A 12802-nucleotide genomic window follows, 5' to 3' on the forward strand; every position below is an offset into this window, starting at 1 on the left:
GTACTAAGTAATTCTCAGCATCTGACTTCCCTGTCATCCAAAGTACACTTCTTACAGTACACTGGATCCAGCCTGTTTCCTATGATCTCTCCACAAATAATTCCATCAGATGAGATTTACCCTCCAAAAGTCTAGCTGACTAGCCATTATCAGCTCATATTTCTCCAGATGTTTTGTGATCTCATCCTTTCTTAATGTCTCTAGCATCTTGCCTACCACCAAGGTCAGATTTACTGGGCGATGATTTCCTGGTTCCTCCCCAATCCCCTTTTCCCAGAACAGGGCAAGCAAAATGAAAGCAACCGAGAGCTAGCATTGCAAAACTATTGCCCCTTGTGTTGAAAAAGAGACAAGAAAAACCACAAACTGACACAGCTTATCTTTTGTTTCCAATAAGAAGAGCAACAGATTTCCCTATAAACCCAACACTTCAGCTCTCGAAGTAGAATCAGCTTCTGTCCCTCTGTCACAAACCTCCCCCCCCCTTTCTTCAGCCCCTATCTTGTTTCTTACCTTTTCTCCCCAGTTTTTCCTCTGAAGTAGCTGTGCCCTCTATAGCTGGCATCTTCAGAGTTCAAATGTGTCTTAGGATCCTTTGCATCAAGTGCCACAGCCACTCCTTTGAATTACCGTGAGAGCCAGACGATCCTTGAACTAATGTGAACCTCGAAGGCTCTGGTTACCCAGGTCATCAAGAAAATGCACCGCTACATCCCGGGGACAGAGCAAGCCAAGGTAAAAAATAAAAAGCACCCCAAAATAAAACACACGCACAGAGAAAGAGAGGTAGGGAACATGGTGAGAATAGAAAAGAGAGAAGAACAAAGAGGTGAAGAAAAAGAGTAACAGAAGAGACCCATTGGCTTTAAAAAAAAAAAAAAAAAAGTTAACTTCTGGTCACACCTCGTAAGCTCCTGTTTTGATTCATGCTACCCAGACACTGAAAGTATGAACCTGTGCTCAAAACAACAAAGCTCAAGTTCACAGTCTGTGCTATTCTGCTAGAGAAAGTTAAGAGAGCAACAATCAGCATTTAATTCTTGGTTTGTATTTTATATATGGATCCGGCATTCATGTTATGCAATGAAGCTATAAGAAGACAAATCATCAAGGACTACTGGTTATTATTAGAACATCTGTATCACTCCATTTCATTACAGAAATAATTCTCTAACAAAAAATACAGTATTTCCAGCAGTGGATTAAGTATCTTTGGTACAATTTCTCATTTAAGGACCTCTACTCTAGCAATTTTGGTCAGCTTGGCAGCCACACTCCCAACTAGTCAAATAGTTTTGTCTGCCTTAAGTCCACACAAATGGACACTGGAGCACATGTCCTGGTTTTCATGGTTAAAATTACTATGCAGCATTTATATACTATTTAAAAACAGAAGCAAAAGTAGCTCCACATTTGCTGCAAATTACTAATGGATGAACACACAGGTCTGTCCTGCTGCTTATAATTGCTTCAGAGTCTCACAGAGAGAAATCAAGATTTCTATTTCATTTTTTAAATGTCAGTGTACATTTTTCCCTCCCCCTCTTTCCCTGCCTCCAGAAGACTCCTTTTTCCATACGAGTTTATGCCCTAATAAGAAGACCGGACATACTAGGGAAGACAGAGATGACAGAGTATCAAAACGCACAATCCTCCTCTTTGTTAGCCTTGCAGAAAGACTTGAAAAAAATAAAACCAAACAGGATGAAGGCTGAAGACAATGGAAAGACCTTTATAAACAGGGACCAGAGCAGCAAGATGCAAGAAATCCAATGAGATCTTTAAAATGGATCAGTAAAGTAAATAAAAGACATTTGGGCATACGTCTTTTATCCAAAAAGTTCCACAACATATGACCAAAATTAAGGATACTGATAACATACATCCAGAAAACCAGTAATCTCAGAACTCAACAAGCAGCAGTTTGGGCAGATAATTTTCTCCTTTCCCCCTCCTTGCCCACGAAACAAACCTTCAGCATAACGCAACCAGGGATTACATATTCTGGACATACACACACAATACACCAAGCCCAAGTTTCTTTACGGTTTCTATGTGTGTGTTGGAACACTGCAGCCATGCAGTTACATGAAGACTGGTTAGTAATGTAACTACTGTTCCTGTCTTCATGCAAGAGCCTATCGCCTTGCTGCGACTAGAGTAACAGCGCCAATCGCTGCCAACAGGGAAAAGGGGAAAAAAACCCAAAGTTCATTCATGAATACTTCTACTTCTGGCTGGTTGAGGTTAGACGTGTCATGGAGATGACTCTGGCCCCTGCACAAACAAACATCTGCGCTACTGGAAGTAGAGCTTCCTTTAAGCGACTGACTTACACAACTGCCAAGAGCTATCGGCCAAGCAGTGACATTTAATTTCATTTCTCCATTTGTATTTTTAATCTTGGAAACAAAAACAGAAATGTAAAGCACACTGACAGAAGAAAACAACCCCACAACTCTAGAAAGCCCTGCTATTTCCCTGTCAGGCCAAAACACCTGCTCCTGCTAATGATGGCTTCACGCTTACATACACCTGCCACGCAGAAGGGCTCCAGAGCCCTTCGCAGCCTCCTTTATATGTACACAAATCATTAAAACCACCAAAATTAAGCCACTGCTGGGGTGAGATGTAGCAACTGTTTAACTGCACACAGCCACGCCGTTCAACTGCTCAGGACGTGAACTAAGAAACACCATATCCAACTGAAGCTACAGGGGAAACGTTAGGTAGAGAGAACATCATTGCCCAATCTGGATTTTGGCCAGTCACTACTTAAAATATTTGCATGTGGAAAGCCCTAGGATCTTAAAAGAACACATGCAGTGCAACCTTTGGTTTTATAAATGATCCAAAAGACAAACAATATACATTTCCTATATCTAAAATCCTCCTTTAGCAGTCCCTCCCTGCAGTAATTACTGTTTATGCCTTAACTTCAGAAGCTCACAGTATCAGACATCAGTTTTGGAAACATCCTGTGGTTGAAGCACTTCATCTTGCAGAGCCAGCAAACTAATAGGGTCTGGCAATAAATGTAGATGATTAAAAAAAAAAAAAAAATCCTTTACAAAACAGACACGAGTGGATCAGTTACCCCCACAAGCACCCCCAGCCAAAGGAACTGAATTTCTCAACTGATCTCGAAAGAGTTTTGAAAACCAAGAGAGTAACGGAGCTGACATGCTGGCAAGCTCAGGAGGAGAGATAGCACTGCTTTCTAAAACCCTCCTGGCATGGGCAACGCCAGATTAACAGTTGCAAAATCAATGAAGTGGAATGAAGTAGGTGTCACCGCACATACCAAGAAGGCAAAAAGGCACTGGGGAACAGGTTAAACAGATCAGGAAACCTGGCATCCGAAAAAAAGCCAAGAGACGTTCAACAGTTTGGGCATTTGGGCACAAATTTGCAGTCTCAAATATGCAGAACATGCAGAGTAAAATTTTGGAAATGGAAATGTGTTCAGCAGATAATCTCACCATAGTATCATCAGCAAACCATCAGAGATAATAATCTGCTTCTCTAAGGTAATTAAAAAAAAAAAAAAGAGATCAGGGCATCTCTTAGGAAGACCTCCTCCAGAGGTCTCCTTACTTGAAAGTAGCTTTATCGTAATCCTAGAAACAACGAAAATTCCATTCTCGAGAGTAAATACAGAGAAGCTTGAAACACATGACTGTTGTAAAGTTTCACACACATCTATCTCCGAATCATCACGACAATACAATTCCATTTTCATACTTTTTAAAATAAACTTTTGTCCCTCCGATTTTTGTACAGCGCTCCTCAAAATAACAAAATATTTTTTTTAAAGTTACAGGAAGTGCAGAAAGAATTGTAACAACAGACAGTTAATAAAACTCAGCCTAAAAACATCATATAAAACTAAAAACATATCTCCTTTATTTGACGGGAACAGGAAGCATAATTCCGTGTTTCATTCTCCTGTTTTATCCAAATACAGCATAACTCTCAAATACTTTATAAGAACAAGGCAGCCTGGGTACACCAGAATTATGAAGTTATTTAAGATAACGAGTGGAAAGGCGTTCCTAACTAAAATACACCAGAACGAAAAAAATGGAAAAAATTTTATCAAAACATTTTTACATCAAGCATCAGACAATTCGCTAAACTAAGCTGTATATCCAGCTATTAGAAATGTCCACCCTTTTAAAACACGGATTATCAATGTTTTCTAAATTCTTAGAAATTTCTTAGCATGACAGAAGAACCATCAGCCTTTATCAAGGTTATGATAACATATTTCCATTTTCTTCCAGAAATAATTACGCTACACCTTTGCACCTTCAGGCAAGTTGTTGCAAGCCCTCTAGAAAAATCCTGAGTGCGCAGAACCACGTGAGCTTCCTTACTGCCGGAGCACACAGGTTCTGCTTCTGGTCCAAAAAAATGACGGTATTATGGAAAGTACCTAACACCGCTCTCTGCTTTCCAAGAGACAATAGCAGAATACAAAGAAACAGGTAAGTCAAGTACCTTACAGGCACAATGCCGCAGTAGTAGAAAACAAACACCCCCCTAGTTCGCCCCAAGAAATCCAAACCCACTGTTTTGGCAATAAAACATTTAAGAACGCGAAAAGCATTAACAGTACAGGTGACTAGGTTATTTCAGTTTTGCCACCCAGTCAAGAATAATTACTTTTTATAAAAATCGAATGTCGTTAGTGGTACTACAGAAATGCAGAGAGTGCACAAACTCCAGGCTGTTCTTCCCATCTAGGATGCCGGTACCAAGAGCGGTTCAGACCCGAACAAAACAGCGCACTCTCTAGCAACCTCTGCAAGAGCACAGCACTGCTTGCAAAATACAGGCGTATTTTCTGCCATTCAGATGAAGATTCACCTCAAGACAATTCTACGCTCTAACACAAAATGAAAAGCTACAGACCTACAGTTTGCTACAGTTTAACCTTTAACACTCTAAGTAGCATCTCCTTTGGTTGCTATCTTTATCATCATTTTCAGCTGACGCAGTTTTCAGTGAACACACACACACACACATGCACACACCCAAAGAAAACCCCTTACACGTGCATTTTCTCAAACTGGAGAGAAAGTCATGCACGCTCCTTGTATGCCGTTTCCCATTAGGCTGACTGGGAAAATAATGGCCTATTTGAAGATTCGCTGCTCAAGGACAGACCACCACGGGGGAGAAAGTCAGTCTGCTGTCCTGGAGCGAAGAGACACTTACCTCGTTTGTGAAGCCACCCTTCCTTCACTATTGCTACTTCATTCATAATGGCAGGAATGTCTCTTGAAAAACCAGCTTATGCCAAAAGATCACTGTTGAAATTCCTGAACTCCCGCAGAAGGCTCCACAGAATGGATGGGGTGTTTTTTCCCGTTTTGCTCCTTCTCAGCTATTTCTGAAAGGATCAAAAGAAGAGTGAACCATCATTTTGAAGCATGTCACATATGTACAGTAAGGGATACAACAGGGAGTAGCTTTCATTGCCAGGGTGCTGGTTTGGGGTTTTTCTTTTATTATTATTACAAATCCTAAACGAGGGCTTAGCTCTTCACAAGGATTTTTATATCTTGGCGGGTGGAGGTGCCAAAATACACACTTGCTAAAGTCCTGCTTCTCCACCGAGTAGGTTGATCATGGGCAGACTCACAACATCACCAGACGCTGTCTGGGTTAGAGGTGGATGCAAGCCCTTGTCCACCAGACCTCCATTCTCTCCAGCAGCACCTCACTCTCCACAACAACAAAAATGCTGAGATTTCACAAAGTCCAGTTTTCAATATTGTCTGGTAAGAAGACTTCCAGAGAACCTCTTCTGGAAGATTTCTTTACAGCCTGATGTACAGCAGCCTATCAAATAACACACAGAGCATCTTAGAGATACACTCCTAACAGTAAAAATTCCTAACGCTCTCCTTCAAATTTTTCTAGCTTCAGCATCATCCTGTTAACCACACTCAGATCTCCTAAACTCCCCCAAAAATTGTCTTCTCTACCTTTGATATTTATAACTCCTACTTCTCCTAGAGGTATACAAAGCATCACAGACAAGCTCACGGACCTTTCTGATATCCTAATTCAGCCCTCAGCGCACCCTGATCAATTTTACTGCTCTTCCCTGAACGCTGTGCAGTTTGCTGTTGTCTTTCTCGCAATGAATTACACCTAAGCACTACTTAGGGTTTTTACCCTCTACTTTAGGAGATGAAATCCCTATCTAAATATCTCAGAATTGCCGTATCTTATTGAATATGTGTCTAGCTCATGGCTGACTACCACAGAAATGTTCTTTGTGCTTCTCTCCCTCACTGAAAGCAATCTCTTCCCAAACACATTAGCTTTTATTATTTTTCTAAATTGAATCTGATTATTTTTCTGCTTGGGGTACAAATGTTCTCTGTTTGTTTTCCTCTAATGACTTTTGTGCTCTCTGAAGTGTCCATACCACTGTTCAATTTGGTATTACTTTGGCGATCAAAAAAATGTAATTGGTGACAAATTCCCAGCAATAACCAAGAAGTTTAATAAAACAGAACCCAGCAGCATTTGTAACTCACCGCCAAAGACCTGGCTTTTACTGGAGTGCCTCTCCAACCACGGAGACATCACATTCCCACCCAACAAATACACACCATCCCTGCATTCATTTGGCACACGTGCATCAATTAGCTCTGAACACGCAGGTGATAGCCATCCATCAGACACTAGATTAAAAAGCAACTAATTCCCCATAACTCACTAAGACACAACCCTGCATGGAGGAAACAGGTGGTCAAAATGAATCCAGCCTAGAACTGAAACCCCAGCAGGGACAGGAGGCTCTGGACCTACACCACTAACGCTCTGAAACGGGCAGCCTTCAACGCAAGGAGGTCAAATTCGAACGAGCTCCATCACTGCAAGCAGAAATGGACTGGGAGAGAGGATGCCACTCCCCTGACACTTTGCCTATGAACTTTGACAGTTTATCACTATTCCTCAGCTTTTCCAGTAACACTTTATTTCTAGTTTTGCCCCAGAAACAAGCTGGGTTTTTTTTACCAAATTACAAGTCTGCCATATCTCACTGCTTATAATTATCAGCTCCAAGAAATAGGCAAGTCGTTTGCCTGAGGGAGGGAAAACACATGAAAAATTACATTGGAACAAGGGACACGTAAGAATTCCTTAATTCCATAAATAAATATGAGAACGCCATATGCTGCAGAACAGAGGCCAGTAACCCGCAGCTGCCAGTTACCTTGGAACAAACCCCTTCAGCTCCACAGCAATTAGGACAGAACCTGATGAACATGACAGGCTTTCGTTCTCCTTTCACAAATGCATGCGCAACAGTCATCCGAGCTAGACTGCCTTGCTGCTGTCAAGAGGAGGCTAGACCTTGTTTAGAGGCTTCATTTAAGCATCGAGCAATTTGCAAAGTGCTGAACGAAACCCCTAAGACTGTCGCAGTTTACATCTGGAAACGCAACACCCAGGTGTGAAAGTTAACGCTTCTAACATTGCGCTATAACAAAACACGGGGACTGTGCAACCTACCTCTGCGTCTTGAATTCAACAATTGAGCTGCACTGAACGATCCAATCTCCTTCTCAATAACCATTCATAAAAAAGAAAGCTACAAGTCAAACTAGCCTGTAGCAAGGACAATCCTCTTATTAAAAACAGAAAAAAGCGCAAAGGTCCAAAACTCTGCACTCTGCAGCTAACTTAGTCCAGGTTTTTCTGGGTTAACACTTGCCAAGATTACCACTTGGCAGCCTCCTGCTTGTCATCAGCTAAACTGTCATCTCATAATCTGAATTTGAATGACAATACAGCCAAAAAAAAAGCAGGTCAACAAAGAATTCCGAAGTTCAGAGGAACTACTTTTTCTGCTCTCTGGGGTATGCAAAAAGTTTGGACTGCCTTTTCCCTACCATTTCTACCCAAGAAACATTCCCCACCTGCTACTGCAGCCCTGCTAGCAGGGATGTTCCTGTTCCTGCCCGCCTCCTTCACAGGCAGAGGGGTGGTGAAGGGGTAGGGGTGGTGAAGGAGCTACACACACAAGACTGGGTAGCTCGGCACAATGAAGTGAGGAAACACCAAACATTCCCTGACACCAACCTGCAGCATGGGCTCCACCTCAGCCCTTCCACCAGCTATGCCAGAGGGCTTACTTTATAAGGAGGAACTTAAGTTAATTTTTCTTCACACTGTGAAGAGCTGGGAATCCCTTCTCACTGTCCAACAAGATGACCATAGAGAGAGCTCCAACAGCAGCAAACTCACTCTAGCGGGTATATTTTAAAACACACATTCAAGCTGTGTCTAATATATCTATTTTAGTAAAAGACGCTATTGAAGACAGCCACAGCAAGCAAGAGTAATTTCTCGGAACAGAAGAGCCAGTTAACTACAGGTCAACTTTCTACTGAAGATGCATAAACCAGAGAAAGTTCCTTTTCCAATAAATCCTTAGAGGGGAGGGGAAAAAAAAAAAAAAAAAGGAATGATTACAGTCCTCATTTATGGCCATCTAGGAATGGTTCCCAGTGAACAGAGGGCATCTGAGGTAAGTATGACCTGGCTGCTCCAGCCTGTGTCCGCACATGACTGAACACTGTCAAAAGCTAAACAACTCCGTCTTTCTCTTAGCCTTCTGTTTGCCTGTTTTTCAGTGTGTGTTTCTGTAATACCTTTTTCAATACCAAAGTATTCCTCACGTGGCTAAAGCGCAGTAAATCATGAATGGCGTGACATCAGCATCGTATCACGGTGACGCTGGTTTTACGCATATATTAATTCCTTAAAGGTTATTAACTTCTTCACAAACAATGAGATAACTCACTTCCCTCGGCACTGCAGCGGTGAAACCTGCTCTAAGGAGTCAGTCCAACCAGCCGTCCAACAGAAGGTGGAGCAGAACCATCTTTTCCGTATTTGGGAGAGGCGCATTAAAGCTCCTTCTCTCATTCTCTTCCACTTACTATGCTCACCTTCATTGGCCTCCACAAGGTCAAGAGATGAATCTGTCCTCCTTACCCTCTTTCCAAGATGGAATTTTATATTCATTCCTACTCACACCCTAAAGCAGAGCAGGAAGAAAAGAAATCCTTCTGTAACACTGAAGCTGAAACCGAAGCTTATGGGATGCACGAGCATCCATGGCAATTACGTCATCCATGAGGGAGGGCAAGCAAGCGACTGAAGTACGATCAGACCCACCAACCTCAGTCCTGCCGCCACCTCATCTGGCATGTTAGACCATGTCTGGGCTGTAGTCATCAGCCCAGATCAGAAAGCAGGTCACAGCAAAGCACGCCCTGGACTAACACCGTGCCCATCACAGCACCAGTTACCGATGCTCCCAAGACACCCTGAGTCCTAATGTGCCGCACATCCTTACGTGGTCTTGTAACACACAACAGCAGGACCAAGGAAAAAGGACCCAGCTGCCCCTGTTTGCCTGCCTTGGCCACATGGCACTACCACCAAAGCAGACGAGACACACAGGAACTGGAGCGGGGAGGAGGAGCGTGTGGTTGGGCCCATTTCATGGGATATCACGAGCAACCTGAACTGCCTTCCCGCAGCAGATCCCAGCGTAAGCTCGCAGATGACAGCACCTTAACAGCACAGACACAAGAGAGCTGGGCTCCAGCCAGCATTTCAAGTGGAGTGCACAGATAGGTGTCCCCACCAGGCTCTGACCAGAGAAGGGCATCTCCTGCACTAGACAAAACCTGCCCCCGGTGTCTGGGGGGAGCGGCAGCAGTTCCAGCACGCTCAAGGCTCTCTAAGCACACAGCAGCAGCTTCGCACCATGACCCAGTTACCAAATCTGGGCAGACAGCTTTCGAGAAAGCTTAGAAGGACCAGGTTGTTCCAGCATCTTGGCTTACTACACAAAAATGCATTGTGGGCCATGAGTTAGGTGTGGTCACCAGTATGTTCTGTGTTGAACGGCACCACATCTAAACCGGCATTTCATCGCAGCACGTGCAGCTTATCACAAGCTTCCGAAAGGCTTCTCTGATACTAAGAGCTATAGGGATAGCTAGTGGAAAAGAAAAATCTCTAAAGCCACATCCACTTTTCTCTCAATGTTAGCCTAATCTAAGTTTACAAAACTGTAATTTGAAATACTTGTGCTGTCCTGCCTTCGCTGATCAATAGACAGGAGGTTAATATTGTTCAGGTGAGGGGCCAGAGTTACGACACCCAGCTGTCCAAGCTGCAATCACAACTATAGTTTGATAGGACAAACTAAGCTGCCTATTTCAAAACTGAGTGATGGCAGAAAAGAGAGTTCTTCATACCCTCTCTGTCAAAGACACAGGCTAGACAAAATACTCTTTATATTCCCAATTAAGAACAAGCCCTTTTACAGTTTACGCTCATATAATTTAAGAACTGTGCTGCCCAGAACTTCTGTACCAACTTGAGACGCATTTAGCCACATTCCATTTAAAAGTATTTTTAACAGAAGTTTTGTTCTGTTCCCCAAACTAATCAAGTCAGTTGTGAACCTATTAAATTCTTAATGTAATCACTTACAGGACATTTTTATAAGCCAGCAAGTGAATGCTGGAGCTACAACTTACTCGTGGACATTGGGTCAATTCTTAAATTTGATTTACCGCTGCTCCACACCAAAAACAGTTCTATAAACACCACACACACAACAAAACCCCTCCTAATCAAAAAAATCAAAGGTAGTTCCACAGTGTCTTTAAATCTATTAACTCAGACAAATGTTGTGGCTGTCATCAGGAAATTAACTACTACATAAGAGTAATTACTAGTCATGCAGTATGTCAAATTTATTTACCTGTAAACAAATATTCTTCTGAATTAAGTGTTAGTAACTCGCCTTTATAACTGTATTTTGAAATGTACGTCCCTCCTGTGGCATAAATAAAACAAACAAGAGCAAATCAGGGATTTGCTTCTTATATGTTAGAGATGGTAGGAAAACAAGGCAGAAAGAAAAATAGTTGAATGCTTCGCCCAGGGAGGCGGGGGGGTGGGATCCCGATGAGCTACAAGCCGCACTAGCACCCGTAGCGTACTGTCCGTAAAATAAATAAAAAGTCCTAGCATGCTCATATGCTCGATTATAATTATGTGTTTGACAAAGAAACAGAGGCAAAGTCCTGCAAGTCGCCAAGAACACTTCGGCAGCTGCAGAATCTCACCCGGGGGAGTGGGCGGGGGGGGGGGGGGGCTCTGCAGAAAGCTCCCTACACCTCTGCAAAAGGCGACTGCAAAAAAAAAAACAGCCAAAAAACAACAACAAAGCAAGCAGGCAGCCCCCAGGCGCTGATCAGCCATCCACCCCCCCGCCGGCCCAAAGCCCACGGACACAGTCGCGGCCCCGCCGGCGAACGCTCCCCGGCCCGCAGAGCCCAGCCGGGCTCCGCAGCGCGGCTGCAGCAGGCGAGGGGAGAAAATGGGGGCGGAGGGGGGGGGCGGAGGGGGTGGGAGAAGGGGGGGGGGGCCCTGGCGACTTTATTTGCCACAGTTTGAGAAATACCACCCCCCCACACCCCGTTTCTCCGGGGATGCTCGGGCAGGTCCCGGGGCTGGAGGGCCGCGGGTCCGAGGGGGCCGGGGGAGCCCCCCGCCCTCCCATCCGCCGCGCCCCGGGGGAGCCCACGGCTTCCCTCCCTCCCCGCCGCCCGGCCCCCCTCATCCCCCCCTGGGAAGGGGGGGGGGGGGGGGGGAGCAGCCGCCCCACCGCCTCCACGGCCCCCGCGGGCCAGCGGCCGCCGCCCGGGGAAGGCGCAGGGCGGCCGCCCCCCTCCCTTCCCTCCGCTCCCCTCCCCTCCCGGCCCCGCACAATGCGGCGGGCGCGGCGCGGCCGAGCGGAGCAGGCCCCGGCCCCGTCGCTTCCTTCCCCCAGCCCTTCCCAGGCGGGGAGCGGGTCACTTACATGGCTGGAGCCCGGGGAGGAGGCGATGGGAGGGTGGCGGCGGCCGGGGAAGGGGAGCCGGGGAAGGAGGGAGGCAGGGGAAGGGGAGGGAAGGGGGGAGCGAGCCGGCGAGCGAGCGGGGGGGCAAGGGGAGGCTGGCGAGGCGGGCTCTCCGGCGGGCGCCGAGCGAAGGCCTCACTGGGCTCCCGGCAGCCGCCGCCTCCTCACCATCCCCGGGCGGCGGGCGGCGGGGCGGCTCCTCCTCCCCCTCTCGCAGGCGCTCGGCCCGCGGGGCTCCCACGCCCGCTCCGGCTGCCGGCCTGCCCTCCCCGCCGCTCCGCCTCGCCCCCGCCGCCGCCCTGCCTCCGGCCGGGAGGGGGAGGCCGCCCCTCGCCTCCCTCAGCCGCCGCCGCCTTCCCCCGCTTCGCCGGGCCCAGCTCCTGCAGCCGGGGCCGGGCTCGTCCCGCACGCGTCTCCGCGGCGCTCGCTCACATCCTCCGGGGAGCGGCCGCCGGGTCCTACCGCCGCCTCCCGCTCCGCTCCGGGTTTTGGGGGGGGGGGGGGGGTCCCTGCCGAGGCCTGGCCGCGCTCGGGCTCCCCTCAGCGCGGCGGGGCAGCGCCCGCCGGCCCGGCCCTCCCGCCGCCCCCCTCCGCCGCCCACGCCAGGCCGGCCCCGGGCCCCGAGGGCGGCGTTCCTGCGGCCTGGTCCCGGGGTCGCCTTCCCCCGGCCCTCGGCCCGGGCGCTGCGGACTCTCCTAACCCGGCCCTGCGGGCAGCCGCCGCGGTAGGAGGCCGCTGCCCGGCGTGCGGCCCGTTCACCCCAAAAACCAGGGGCCAGACCCCGCCGTCGGGGAGAGGCCTCCCGCGTTTCCCCCTCTGGGAAGGGCCAAGCCCCCGTGAGCC

At 47.1% G+C, this 12802-nt stretch overlaps 1 protein-coding gene across 3 annotated transcripts in view; it reads right to left on the bottom strand.

The window, feature by feature from the left end:
- The window catches only part of AKT1 (AKT serine/threonine kinase 1), a 73966-nt gene extending 61508 nt beyond the window's left edge, over nucleotides 1-12458 (bottom strand). The window contains exons 1-3 of one of the 3 annotated variants that reach the window (XM_075426731.1): nucleotides 12392-12458; nucleotides 10817-10891; nucleotides 5224-5398 (exon numbers count right to left, since the gene is read on the bottom strand). In XM_075426731.1, coding sequence (XP_075282846.1) covers nucleotides 5224-5269 — 46 coding nt within the window. In that variant the 5' untranslated portion in view covers nucleotides 5270-5398; nucleotides 10817-10891; nucleotides 12392-12458. Of the gene's footprint in view, nucleotides 1-5223; nucleotides 5399-10816; nucleotides 10892-11920; nucleotides 12227-12391 lie in introns of those variants that run through there. The other 2 variants (XM_075426728.1, XM_075426729.1) reach the window with 2 other exon arrangements.
- Between the last annotated feature and the right edge of the window lie 344 nt (nucleotides 12459-12802).

Source organism: Opisthocomus hoazin, chromosome 7 (genome assembly GCF_030867145.1).
Source record: "Opisthocomus hoazin isolate bOpiHoa1 chromosome 7, bOpiHoa1.hap1, whole genome shotgun sequence".
NCBI classification, from domain to species: domain Eukaryota; kingdom Metazoa; phylum Chordata; class Aves; order Opisthocomiformes; family Opisthocomidae; genus Opisthocomus; species Opisthocomus hoazin.